This window comes from Naegleria lovaniensis (genome assembly GCF_003324165.1).
Source record: "Naegleria lovaniensis strain ATCC 30569 chromosome Unknown tig018, whole genome shotgun sequence".
NCBI lineage: Eukaryota > Heterolobosea > Eutetramitea > Acrasida > Naegleriidae > Naegleria > Naegleria lovaniensis.
In genome coordinates, this window is record NW_025407839.1 from 40,380 (window position 1) to 53,972 (window position 13,593).

The 13,593-nt window shown below is 37.0% G+C and overlaps 4 protein-coding genes across 4 annotated transcripts; 1 reads left to right on the forward strand and 3 right to left on the reverse strand.

Annotated features, from left to right (window-relative positions):
• Positions 1-77: 77 nt before the first annotated feature.
• C9374_002898 (uncharacterized protein) lies at positions 78-2,962 on the reverse strand (the record flags this gene model as incomplete). The annotated part of the gene is made up of 2 exons (XM_044692365.1): positions 78-2,440; positions 2,512-2,962. The coding sequence occupies 2 exons, from the start codon at positions 2,960-2,962 to the stop codon at positions 78-80; spliced, it is 2,814 nt and encodes a 937-aa protein (XP_044549742.1).
• Positions 2,963-4,410: 1,448 nt separating this feature from the next.
• C9374_002899 (uncharacterized protein) lies at positions 4,411-7,533 on the reverse strand (the record flags this gene model as incomplete). Its single annotated transcript, XM_044692366.1, has 1 exon — positions 4,411-7,533. One exon carries the CDS (start codon positions 7,531-7,533, stop codon positions 4,411-4,413), a length of 3,123 nt encoding a protein of 1,040 aa, XP_044549743.1.
• A 57-nt stretch (positions 7,534-7,590) lies between these two features.
• Positions 7,591-10,814, reverse strand: C9374_002900 (uncharacterized protein; the record flags this gene model as incomplete). Its single annotated transcript, XM_044692369.1, has 2 exons — positions 7,591-8,840; positions 9,005-10,814. 2 exons carry the CDS (start codon positions 10,812-10,814, stop codon positions 7,591-7,593), a joined length of 3,060 nt encoding a protein of 1,019 aa, XP_044549744.1.
• Positions 10,815-10,964: 150 nt separating this feature from the next.
• Positions 10,965-13,463, forward strand: C9374_002901 (uncharacterized protein; the record flags this gene model as incomplete). The annotated part of the gene is made up of 1 exon (XM_044692370.1): positions 10,965-13,463. The coding sequence occupies one exon, from the start codon at positions 10,965-10,967 to the stop codon at positions 13,461-13,463; it is 2,499 nt and encodes an 832-aa protein (XP_044549745.1).
• Between the last annotated feature and the right edge of the window lie 130 nt (positions 13,464-13,593).

Here is a 13,593-nt window from a genome sequence, read left to right on the forward strand (position 1 = left end):
ATGGACGAGGACCTTATTCGAATAAATCTCTCTCAAATTTATTAAGGGTTAGTTGTTGTTGTTGTGTGTGGACAATATCATTTCTTCTTTCTGTTAAATGCTTGATTGACAAAATTAACCAAAGAATACTTGATGTTTGTTGGTTTTTTCTTCTTTTCATCTCGATCATTCATATCAAAATCATGGAATGTGTAAGTATTAGTAGTGGAGGTGGTTGTTGCAGGAACCACATTAGTAGGTTGAAATTCTTCATAGAATTCATCAAGATTACCAAAATTGAAATCTCCATCTCCTCCACCGAGTTCATTTTCCAATAATCCACCAGTGCCAATACCAGTTCCTCCTCCGCTACAACTTGAAACATTTCCAGCACCAGTACCACCACTAATATTCGTCTTTTCAAAATCAAGTCCTCCAAACAAATCAGTAAATTCTTCAAGAGTCGTTGGAGTCGTGGCACTGCTTCTTCGAGTGGTTCCTCCAATACTATTTCTCACTTTACGTTGCTTTTCAATGCTCTTTCGACTCTTGTCAGAACTGTTACTCCTACGAGATCCTTCACTTCCTGCACTCAAGGCGCCTGGTGAAACGGGTGTGAAATCGTCACCATCGCTACGATCGAAGGACTTTTTTCTTCGTGAGCCAGGACCAGCAGAATTGCTTCTCTTGGTTCTGCGATGAATGGAATTGTTGGAAGGAGAGGGTGATGATGGAGTACTTCCACTGTTATTGTTATTATTATTGCCTCCATTGTTAGTAGTATTAGTTGTGGATGAATTGCTGCTACTGGCATTCGTTTGAGAAGTATTTTGTGGGTTGTCACCAACGGCCCAATCTCTATAGGTCTTATCTTGTGCAATTTCCTTAATGTGATTATTGTAAAAATTAGTCCAAGTGTTTCTCTTGGATTTGGTGTGCATGGTTGGTAAACTTGGAGAAGAGGAAGCATTGTCATTTGCAGAATTGTTGTTGACATTGGATGGTTGCTGTGATTGATTTGAGGATGATTGTTGTGAAGTGAGTGTCGTATTTGCTGCCGCCACAGTGATACCACCATTATTGAGACCTAATGGTCCATTAGAAACTCCATTTTGGGCATAATTTTCAAAGACAAATGTAGTGTTGGAATTATTGTTGACCACTGGTTGTTGAGAAAATGAAAGGCTCATATTTGTACTCTTATTGGATGGAGAATTCATAACGTTTGGAGAGCTATTGTTACTGCTATTGGCAGAATTGGTGTTGACAACGATGAGACGAGATTGCATTTGAGGGGATTGCAAATTTCCTTGTTGTTGAGAAGTGTCAAAATTGACATTCTCCATGGGTTGTTGTTGTGCTGTTGCATGATTCATTAATGGAGTGTTATTGACAAATCGATTGTTGTTAAATTGTCCTTGTTGCTGCTGTGGAGAGGTCATTCCAACACTTGTGTTGTTGTTGTTACCAATGACCATCGTATTGTTGTTGTTATTCAAATTTAAAAATCCATTATTGTTGGCATTCACCAAATTTGGTGAATTCATTGAAGTCGAGTTGACCAATTGATTTCGTTGTTGAAGAGAAGGTGACGTTTGCACTTGTGAAACTTGTTGTGGCTGATTTAACACATGCATGACCACGAAATACAATTTTCGTTTCTGATCCTCACTCATGGATTCGATCAATTTAAAGGCCATGGTATTAATGGAATCTGTTGAAGAGCCCAAAGTTGAAATGTTTGGATTGAATTGTTTAAGCCAATCCAATACTAGATTTTGATGATTGACATTTGAAGATAAATATTGGACCAGAATATGGTACAGAGTTTGGTCAATTTTGTTTGGATCATTTTCTGAAGGTGTTGTTGTCGAGTTGTTGACAGCAGTGGTCATCACGTTAGCATTGGATGACATGATCAAATTTCCAAATAGACCTCCATTATTTGTATTGTTATTGACAGTGTTGGTGGTGTGACCGGTTTGGAACATCAAATTGCTCAATGGTTGTTGTTGTTGTTGAGAATTTGTCAAATTATTATTCACAAAATGATGATCGTTCGAAGTAGTGGATGGTAACGAGACAAATGTCAAATTCTGTTGTTGTTGTGAAGAAGAAGGAGAGGTCATGAATACTTGTTGTGGTTGATTTGGATTTGAAATCAATGCTTGTGTGAAATTGAAGGACGAAGTCGACGATTGTGGTTGTTGTTGTTGACCTGATGATGCCGCAAATATTTGCATTAATGCTTGCAATTGCACTGGATCGATACTATTCATACTATTGGCATTTGACATGTTGGTTCCTTCGTACGTGTTTGCAAAGGATCCCATCGAGCCTGTTGTAGTTGTATTGGTCGGAGAATTCAAAAGTTGACCATTGATCAGGAATGTGTTCGAAGTATTAGCAGTGGGAGAATCGAGAAATCCTTCGATAGGCATTGTAAAATCATTTCCAAAGACTGGATCATGTTGATTCAAAGTGTCAAAAGTCATGATAAGAAACGAAAAACACACAACTCGTACTACACACCTAAATTATTGTTACTTTCATCCATCATGAATGTAGTATTGTTCGGTAACATTTGATAGTTGTTGTTACTACCACCACTACCCATTCTATTATTATTATGATTCATAGAATTCATTTGGTTATTGCCGTTATTCAAGAGCATCATTAAACTATTCAAAGTATTCTGATCAATCATCAATGTCGTATTATTGTTATTATGATTCATTGTAGTATTGGCATTTGACATCATTTGAACATCCATCGATGACGAGTTCAAGTTCATTGGATTCCCACCAGTAGTGCCATTGAACATATTCATGGATCCAGTATTTCCCATCATGACTTGTCCGTTATTATTATTCATTGTTGTTGCGCTGTTAGAGTTATTCGAAGTACTAAAGGCTTGAAACAAGACATGGTTGAGTTGAGAATTGTTTTGTACGACTGGTTGTTGTTGAGAGAGATGATTCATATTCGTCGTTGTTGTTGTTGTTGTTATTGATGAATGAAAATGATGATTGGGAGAGTTGTTGTTTTGCTGCTGCTGATTCGGAGGAAGGTTCATCATCTCACGAAAAATTGTTGTTGTTGATGATGAATGAATGACTTGTTGTTGTTGTTCTTCCAATTCTTGTTGATGTTCTGGTTGTTGTTGTGGAGATTTCTTTAGTGAGAGAGGTCGTAAAATTTAGAGAGAGTGCGGAGGAGTGGTTGAGGTAATTTTGTAAAGTGGAAACGAGTTCGTGTTTGGCATTTGACACACAATGTGATGGATGAACAATTTAGGTAATTGGAAAACCATCAAGAACCGTGGTTCATAGCGGTAGAGATGTTATTGTTGTTGGTATTATCATTGCATAGCAATAAATACATCATTGAATGTCGTCATTTAGAAAATTCCAAGTGGTTAAATTTCGGAAAGAGGAGAATAACAAGAACGTTAGTACACTATTTCTCCTCATCGGCCGGTGAGACGCAATTATTCAACGTACCAATACGGTTGATCAGGTGTGTGTATGATGAAGAGTTTACTGTAATGGACACAAACGCCAGCTGTCAATTGCTGCAAAGATATCGGAAGGATATCAGCAACGATTGTTATGAATTTTTTAAAAAATGTTGTAAAAGTGCCTTTCCACCGAACAGTCAAATTTTCAAATACTGATTTCAAGATCCATACATGTTGACAATGATCCATGTTAGGAATTACATAGATTGAAGGAGTCTGGAGAGCGGGTATTCCATTTGTTTGAAAATACAACCACATGTTTCTAGAACCAAGATACTATTATTAATAATGATCATTTCTTGGAGTGTAATTCCTTCTTCTTAATGCTGTTGAGATTATTTCTTCGTTCAAATTGTCATCATGTTGTGCTTCGCAGATTGGAACATGTATGCACTAGCGAATGAGAGTTATGATCGAAGAAAGGATCCGTGGAGATGTCTCTCCTCATTGCTGTGGTTTTGTGTGTCCTTATGGTTTATGTTGGAAATTGGTTGATTTCGCTGCAATGGGGAAGGTTGATATTGTGTTAATAATTTTATGAAACCTCGTCCATTTTTCGGTGGCGTGAAACGATGAATGAAATGTTTCCATAGTTCAATATGCTTGGCCTGTTCCTCTATTGGTTGATTGTAAATCTTGTTTGTAAGATGATTCTTTTGGATAAAATAAGCAAGATGAACACAAGAGAGGGATTATGGTTCTTTCATTATGTTTTCACATGTGTGTGAAATCCATTAAACCTAATTCTGGAATGAATTTGTTCCATTCATGACGTGCCATAGAATATTTGATTGGCATGAAAAGATTTGTAACTCATTCGGTGTGACGGAACATGTTGGGAAATATCTCCGTTTAGTACATAAAATCTAAATAAACGAAATCAATTGGAAAGAATACAACGAAAGGTAGCTTCATTTCTTACGGTTCGCTCGAATTCTTTTTCTTACTGGAGATGAAGTGGCTTCGTGGAAGGAATTAAGGGGAACATTTGAAGATCCGTTCGAAAATGGATTTTTGGAAAAGTCAAATGGTTGTTGAATTTTCTCTACTGTACTTTCATTCATCAACAAGTTAGTTGTTTGATTTTTTTCAGTGTTGGTGGGTGGTAGAATTTTTGTCAATAATGTTGAAACTTCACACATGGCTTCTGTAGGAGTCACTCGTTGAACCAAATATTTCCAGTCTTCAAGCTTTGTTGTTTGTCCTTCTACTTGTAGATTATTAATCTTGTGGTTAAGTATGTTGATTAGACGAGTGGAGTCATGAAGTTTGAAATGAGGTGTAAACTTCAATTGTTTGAGTCCATACAGTTGCATGAAAATAGTTGCTGCTTCGGAAGAGCAAACACTAGCCATTCGAGACATAAACTCCGAAATTGTGTGGTAATATGTGTCACAAAATAGCATGTCGTACAAAATATCCTCTACCATGTCCATGTATTTCTTATGATGTTTCAAAATTACGGAAAAGCAATCGGTACGAGCGTTTGAGCATTGCAAATCACAAAAGAATTCTCTGAACTTGATCTTGACTTGTTCTTGTTCAAAGTTATTCCAAATCAAATCTACAATTCTGCATACATCTCTAATATGTGTTAAATGGGAAATTAAATCATGATTGATAATCTGTATCACATGGTCTATTGTGAATGCATCAAGATGGATGATTGAATTAAAGTACGGAAGTTGAATTGAATCTCTGGATAGTAAGAAATTAATGAGATCAGTAATATCTTTCTCATTGAGCATGGCTGCATGAAGGACTGAAAAAATATCTGGATTGCTTTCACGATAGTTCTCGATGAAAAAGTATTTCATGCTGCTAGGCATGTTCGAAAAAGCGAGAGTACCTTTCGGCCATAATGAGGCCAGTAAATTCAAATATTTTCTCAAGATGGAGTGTTGTGAAATGAATATCAATACTTCTGTGGAATGTGACACTAATTGAAAATCTTTCATCAAATTCATGTTTTCAATCTTGCCCATTTCAGTGATGGAATTGAAAGCCATTGGAAAAACTTGAGGAAATTTGGCAATCATCTCTTTCTTGTGTTCTACAATCGCTTGAAATAAATTATTAATTCCTAACTTTCCCATATACATCAATACTGCAGCTATTTTGTATACATCAGAGTATTGGTGTTCACATGTCGCACCTATTTCATTGTCACAGAGATATTCATTCATCATGACCAGCTCACTTGATTGTAAAATTGTTGAAATAATGTGATCAACAAGTTGATTCAACAATTCAGTGTCTAATCGAACCTTCTCCAAAACAAGATCCAAAAACTCTGGCAAGAGCACACAATTTCTCATCAAAAACATGAATTTGTCCCAATGTATCTTCTGTTGAGAAAGGAAATGTGTTGCCAGAGCATGTTGAGTTTGAAAATGCAATAGAGTCTGCTTCCTCGTGTTCTCTGAGTCTGTATATCGAGAATGACCAATTTCTAACAGAGATAAATTGTTAAATAAAAAGCTGGCAAGTTCTTCGGGATAATTTTCACTGAGCCAAGGTTCAAATATCAGGAATAGCTTGTCTCTTCTACGTCGTGCTTGGACCATTGCTTGTTGAAAAGCGTCAAATGATGGAACAATGAGTGAGAATAACTCAAAGCTACTTGCGGGTGAGGTTAGGTTTTCCAAGGACTGTTCCACCAATTCCTTGTCCTTGGTGACATTTCTATTCTCGTATTTTTGAAGATATTCACAATAGAGCCGAGTGTTTGACGAAAACATAAATTTGTGTGCAATACCAGAAATAATGGAATTAGGATTGTCAACGTAGGGACTAAGCTCGTGAGAAATGGTATTGAGCAACCATAACATTACTTCTTCATCACCATAAAAAGACAATATATTTTCGAAGAACAAGTGAAACTTCACGAGGGGGTTGTTAGACAATGGGATGGTGTTATGTTCTATTGCCAAGCTTTTTCCAAGTATAAACAAAGCGCTTTCAAAATCCTTCTTCTTGAGCAACTTGGACAAGTGATCCAAGCGAACGAAATCAATGATAGATTCACATAACACATCAAAATCTTTGACTTCGTCGTAGCAGCGAACTTTTTCAAGCTCCGACTTAAGGAAGGAATAAATATCTAGAACAATTCCATGCTTTGGTGATTCTGCACAGCAACCAAAAATGGTTGGTAACGAGAGTAGGGGTGGCGTTTCCTCAGACATATCGCGTATGTATAATGTGATGAGCTTTTTTGCTGTTTCATTATGATTGTTACTGAAAGCTGATTTCAAATACTGCTCCCTTTCACTATATGTCGTTGCTGGTAATAGATATGGTTTCTCCAAAATCTGATCAAGCAATGCATGGAATCCATAGAAGCATGCAAAGCGAAAACATGTCTTGGAACAATAATTGGGAATTGGAACAAGAGATTGGTCTTCGTGTGAAGAATGAATCATCTTCTCCATGGGATGAACAAATTGATTCAAATCAAACAAATTGAAATCATGTAAAGGTTGTAGTAAGTTTCTCAATCGCTCGTTTGGGAGTAATGAATTTTCACTTCTAAAAAAACCGCTGCATTCAATCTTCATCCACCTCAATACAAATGACTCGACACATTTTGCATCTTGAACAAAATGACAAGACAACACTGCAAGTCGACCCGTCCAACTGACGTTTGCAACAGAGTGAAAAGCATCAGATCTCGTGAGAAAACTTGCTACCAATCTCCATTCATCAAATGATAATTCTCTCATCATCATATTGACTCGAAAGGTTGAGCGATAAGGACTGTTGGTGAAGCGATCAGTGCCAGGCTGACACATGGCAACACCTCCGAGATTGGAGATGGCCTTCTTTGAAGACACAATCCGAAGGCCCATACTGCTCATCATCCTTCCTATCATCTCCTTGGTCGACTCTCTCTGATCAGCCAACAGAGGACGGTAGTTCTCTTGCTTGGTAACATCGGCCGAAGAGATTGGATAAAAGTAACAGAGTTGAGGCTCCAGAGAGGATTTTTGACAGCTCGCTTTGATATTTCCTTCTTGCAACGTTGGAAACATTTTTTTCTAAGTGACTAATCGTCACATCAATCCGAGCGTGAATGTAATCACGTTCTCTCATTTCCAATGGGTCGTTCTTGAATGAACATTCTTTCGTACTGATGATGTTGAGCTCGCATGAACCTTGGCATTCGTTTGTGGTTCACAAGCTGCTGATGATGGAGCAGTGAAGGAAAAAGTATTAAATGTAAATGGAGAGCTTCCACTAGAAAATGGGTTTTTGGAAAAGTCAAAAGAAGGTTGCGTTGTAAATGGATTTGCTACTGCTTTGTTGCTCATAGTGCTTCCCGACGAGATCGTGTGATTTGTTAACATTTGATTCTTGAAACCTCCTAAATCATTGATAGGTTGAAGCAGTGTCAATAATTTTGAAACCTCATCCATTGCTTCAGAGGGTAACAGTTGTTGAATGAGCGATTTCCATGCGACCAAGAATTTAGTGCGTTGGTGTTTGTTGGTCTTGCTTTTAAGGGCATCAATGAGACGAGTGGGGTTACGAAGTAAAAAACTTGTTGGTGTAAAATCAAATTCTTTGGGGCCAAATATCTCCATGTCTTTTGCTTGTGATGAGCAAGAGTCGTTCAATCGTAATTTAAATTGTGAAACTGTATCAAAATAGTCGTCACAAAGAAGCATTTCATACATGATATCTTCGATCATCTCCATGAATTTTCTGTGATACTTCATAACAACCGTCACATGGTCGTAAAGACCTGTTGAGCTGTATAAAACACAAAATAGGTCACGGAACTTGATTTTGACTTGATCTTGTTCAAATTTGGTCCATAGTAAATTCACAATTTTGCATACATCTCTAATATGTGTTAAATTGGAAGGGTTGAAAAAGCTAGTACTTGGAATCTGCAGCAAATGGTCTGTTGTGATTGAATTAATATGAATAAAAGAATTGAAGTAGGCGACATCCTTGGATAATAAATATTGAATTATTTCAGCAATTTCTTTTTCACTCATCATGCTTGCATTCAGTACAGCAATAATGTCTGGGTTGCATTGCGCGCTTTCATTAAAAAAGTATTTCATTTTCGTGTTACTTATAGACGTAATAGTTGGCCAAAATGAGGCCAATAAATTCAAATATTTTCCCAAAATAGGATGCCGTAATAGGAATATTAAAAGTTGTGTTGAATGGGTCACCAATTGAAAATCTTTCTTCAATTTCACATTGTAAATGTTACTCATGTCAGTGATAGAGTTGTACATCAATGGAAAAACTCGAGGAAACTCGACAATCACATTTGCCTTATGTTCAGCAATAAATTGAAATAACTTGCTTAATCCCAATTTTCCTATATACATAAGAACGGCAGCGTCCTATAAACATCATTGAGGTTCAAGGGTTGGTTTGTCATTGATTGCTTGTTGTTCAAAAGATAACTTTTCATCATAGTCAGATATGGGAAATGCAATATTGTCGAAATGATATGATTGTACAATTCTTCTAAAAGCGTACTATCGGTTTGGAATTTTTCGAAGAGAAATTCGTAAAAATCGGATAAGCATTCATAGGTTTGCATCAAATATATCAAATCGGCCCAATTTTTAACCTTGTCAGCCATAAATAGAGAAGCGAGCTTTTTTTGCACACGTGAGTTGAATAACTTTTTAACGTGTGAGCTCTGAGGATCCGTATAACGATCTGAGCCTTCTCTTAACAATGTCACCCTCTGAAATAAAAAGTCAGCAAGTTCTTCAGGATAATTTTCGCTTAGCCAAGGTTCAAATATCCCAAACAACATGTCTGCTTTGTCATATGTTCGCAGTAATGCCTGTTGGAAGGCATTAAATGATGGTCTAATGAGCGAAAATAATTCAACGGTAAACGTTGAATTTAGTGAGGCCAAGGAATGTTCGACCAATATTTTATCCTTGTTGACATCTCTTTTCTCGTATTTTTGAATGTATTCACAATACATTTTAGTATTTGCTGATAACATGCATTCTTGTGCAATATCTGAAATGATTGAGTTGGGATTTTCAATGTATGGAGTAAGCTCAGTAAATAAAGTATTGAATAGCCATAACATAAATTCTACGTCACGACTATAAGCCAAAGCTCCCTTTAAGGATTTTCCTAACACGGATAGGGATGTTGGTTGTAATTCGTTTCCGTGTGATGATGTTCGGTTATTCTTACAATTCAAGGCCAGATATTTCTGAAGTACGAACAACGCACTTTCAAAATCCTTCTTGTTGAGCAACTTGGAATAGTATTGGCCCTCAATAAAGAACGTATTAATAGATTCGCTTAAAATATCATTGGCTTCTTGGTCCTTGAGCGTTTTTGCAAACTCTTGTTGAAGGAAGGAGTACATTATCACTATAATTCCAGATGTTTGTGAGTCAGCGCACATAACAAGAATGGTGTGCAAGGAATGATCTGAAATCTGTAAAAGATTATTGTATGGAGTATCCTCGAAAATTCTGCGAATATAAAGCTTGACAATTCGCTTAGCTGTTTCGTCATTGTTGTTACTAAATGCTAACTTTAAACAAAGATTTCTTTCAGAAGGTTTCATTATTGATGGTAACAGAAATGGCTTTTCAATAAGCTGATCAATCAATGCATAGAATCCCAATTCACAAGCACATTGAACACATTTCATCGAGTAGTAATTGGGAATTGGAACAAGAGAGTCTTCATGTGAATAATGAATATTCTTCTCCATGGGATGAACAAATTGATTCAAATCAAACAAGTTGAGATCGTGCAACAAATACAACATGTCATGCAATCTCTCATTGGGAAGCAGTGAATTTTCACCTCGACACTGATCAGAATGACCTGCTGCTTTAGCTCTCTTCATCCACTTCAACACAAATGACTCGACACATTTCCAATCTTGAACAAAATGACAAGACAACACTGCAAGTCGACTCGTTCTATTAACATTGGCCAACGACTTGAATGCCACAAATTTTGTAACAAAACTTGCCACCAATCTCCATTCATCAAAAGATAATTCCCTTCTCGTGTCGCCACGTCCCACAACTTTTAAATAAGTATCGCCATGAACAACATTTCGAGGCTTTGATAAGAAATTAATCGTGGTGGTTGGAGGCATTAACGAAATTGGATTCCATTTCAATTCTGTTGTAGAAGACGATGCTGATGGAGAAGAGGTGGTAGGAGGACCATCCCGAAGATTCATGTCTTGGAAGAGACTTCCGATTGTACTGTGAGACTTGTCTTGTTGTTCCACTTTCTCATCAGGCGAGGAAAAAGTTGGATAAAAGTACTCGAGTGAGGGTGTTGAGAACATTTTTTTTGAGAAAATAATTACAACAATTTTTGTAAAGAATTGATTGAAAAACTCTCTGTTTGCCTTTTTCAAACTATTGAACTGTTATCATCCACCTCATCATCATCCTCAGTAATTTGATTGAATGAAAAAGTTGAAAATTAAAAAAAAATGAAAAAACAGGGCCTGATATGGTTGAAGGCTTCTGCATCTGCAACCATGATAGGGAGTATAGGCTCCGTAGCAACATCATCATCGGGTTCATCTTCAATTTTTATTCCATCGTATTTGGGACAAGCCATTACGAGTCGTTCACGAGCTCTTTCCGTAACACAGCAACGATCGTTTTTAAAGTATTATTGTCGTACGGAAAGTTCAGAGTTGGAACGATTCAATAATATAGGCAGTGTTCATAATTACCGAGTTTCATCAACATCCATCACTTGCTCTTCTTCCTCACAATTCCTCCATGCCACCAATACTAACAACACGAACATGAATCAAATAATTGTTGGCAACAATAATATTCATCATTACCATACTTCACTCAAAGCTTCAAACAATTCGGAAGGAGGAGAGGCCGGAAATAATAAACCTAAAAAAACTCCCAAGAAAAGAAGAGGTGCCGACGACGATGAAGAGGAACAACAATTCTATGTGAGAAATGCTTATCCAGAATTTGAGTTAAAAGCACCAATGAGTGCAAGAGAATTGGGACAAAAGTTAGACATTTCACCTCATGAAATTATCAAACATCTTCCGAAAGGGTACACCATGGAAGATATCATTTCAATGGAAACAATTGAAAATATATGTCTTGAGCATTTGAAATCGATTCCCATACGAACCAAGCCAAAAATATTATCTGATGACGATTTAAAAGTACTTGAAAGATTGGAAAACAACTCTCCTCCATCAGCAAAAGATCTCCAAAAGAACGAAAAGGAATACAAAAAATTGTTTAAGCCAAAAGCACCTGTCGTGACAATCATGGGTCACGTCGATCATGGTAAAACAACTCTGTTGGACAAGTTGAGAAATACAAACCTCGTCGAAAAGGAATTTGGAGGCATTACACAACACATTGGTGCCTTCCAAGTCAAGCTGCCCTCCATCTCGCAACCCATCACATTTATTGACACACCAGGACATGAAGCATTCACTTCAATGAGAGCATGTGGCGCACAAGTGACTGACATTATTGTCTTGGTTGTTGCAGCAGATGATGGTGTCATGCCACAAACTAGAGAAGTGATCAGACATGCACGAGAATGTAACGTCCCAATGATTGTTGCAATCAACAAGATTGATAAATCCAATGCAGATATTGATATGGTGGAACGACATTTAATGAATGAGGGAATTGTTTCAGAGCAGAAAGGTGGAGATATTCAATTTATTCCTATTTCAGCGCTCAAAGGAACTGGAGTTAAGGATCTTATTGAGGCCATTGGTCTCCAAGCAGAAATATTAGAATTGAAATCAATATTTGACAATATTCCAATGCAAGGAACAGTCATTGAATGCAAAGTTTTGCAAGGTTTTGGTATCTCAGCTACATGTATTGTTCGAAGAGGAAATCTTAAAACCGGTAAATGGGTTGTCTCTGGACTCTCCTATGGAAGAGTAAAGAGTTTGCGAGATTCAAATTTGAAAGAAGTGAAGGTTGCATATCCAGCTGATCCTGTGGAAATTATTGGTTTTACCAGTATGCCAAAAGCAGGAGATAAAGTCATTGAGGTTGACAACGAAGAAATGGCAAAACGAATTGTTGAATACAGAATTGAAATGATGACTATTCAAGCAGAAAATAAGAAAGCCAAAAAGTTTGAAGAGAATTTGAGAGAAATAGAAAAGCGAGAAGCTGAAAGACAAAAGGAGCTTGAAAAAAATCCAGAACTGGCTGAAAAAGAAAAGGCAACAGAGGAAACACAAAAAGAAACGCTCGAAGAAGATAAGAAGTATATTTTACCAATTATTTTGAAAACAGATGTGGTTGGAACGATCGATGCATTTAATGAAATTATATCTGCATTCCCTACCGAGATTGCTCAGATACAAATTATCAAACAAGCAGTAGGTCCAGTCTCTACAGCTGACATTCAATTGGCAAAGATTGTGGAGGGTACTCAAATTATTGCCATGAATGCTAAAGTTGCACCAAATATTGCCATCGAAGCCAAAACTCATAATGTCACAATTAGCACATTCAAAGTGATTTACCATTTAATTGATTTCTTAAAGTCAGAATTGGTCAAAATGATTCCACCAACGTTCGAAGATGTCGTTTTGGGAGAAGCCATTTGCAAACAACCATTTACGTTCACTGACAAGAGCACTTCAGGTAAAAAAACAGTAATTCCCATTGCTGGCTGTACTGTGACCAAAGGTTCCATGTTGGCAAAAGTTGAAAAGGGAGATTTTTATCGAGTGTTGCGTGCGGGATCTGCTCTGATTGAACGAAGTTCCATTAATTCGCTCTTCCACTTTAAAGATCAGGTCAAGGAGGTAAAGAAGGGCAATGATTGTGGTATTTCATTGGAAAATTATAAGGAAATTATGAGTGGTGACATTATTCAACTTGTATCCAAGCAAGAGAAACAAATGACTTTTGAAGAACTTGTTCAAGAATCTGAAAAGAGAAAATTCAAATTCAGAAAAAACAAATAGGCTACTATTAATTCAATTTTGAGAGGATTATTTTGTCATGAAACGATTGGTAATCATTGTGGCAGTAGTGGAATACTGCTGTTGTCCAACACAAAAATAAACCAAATACAACGAATGCATGCACAATGGA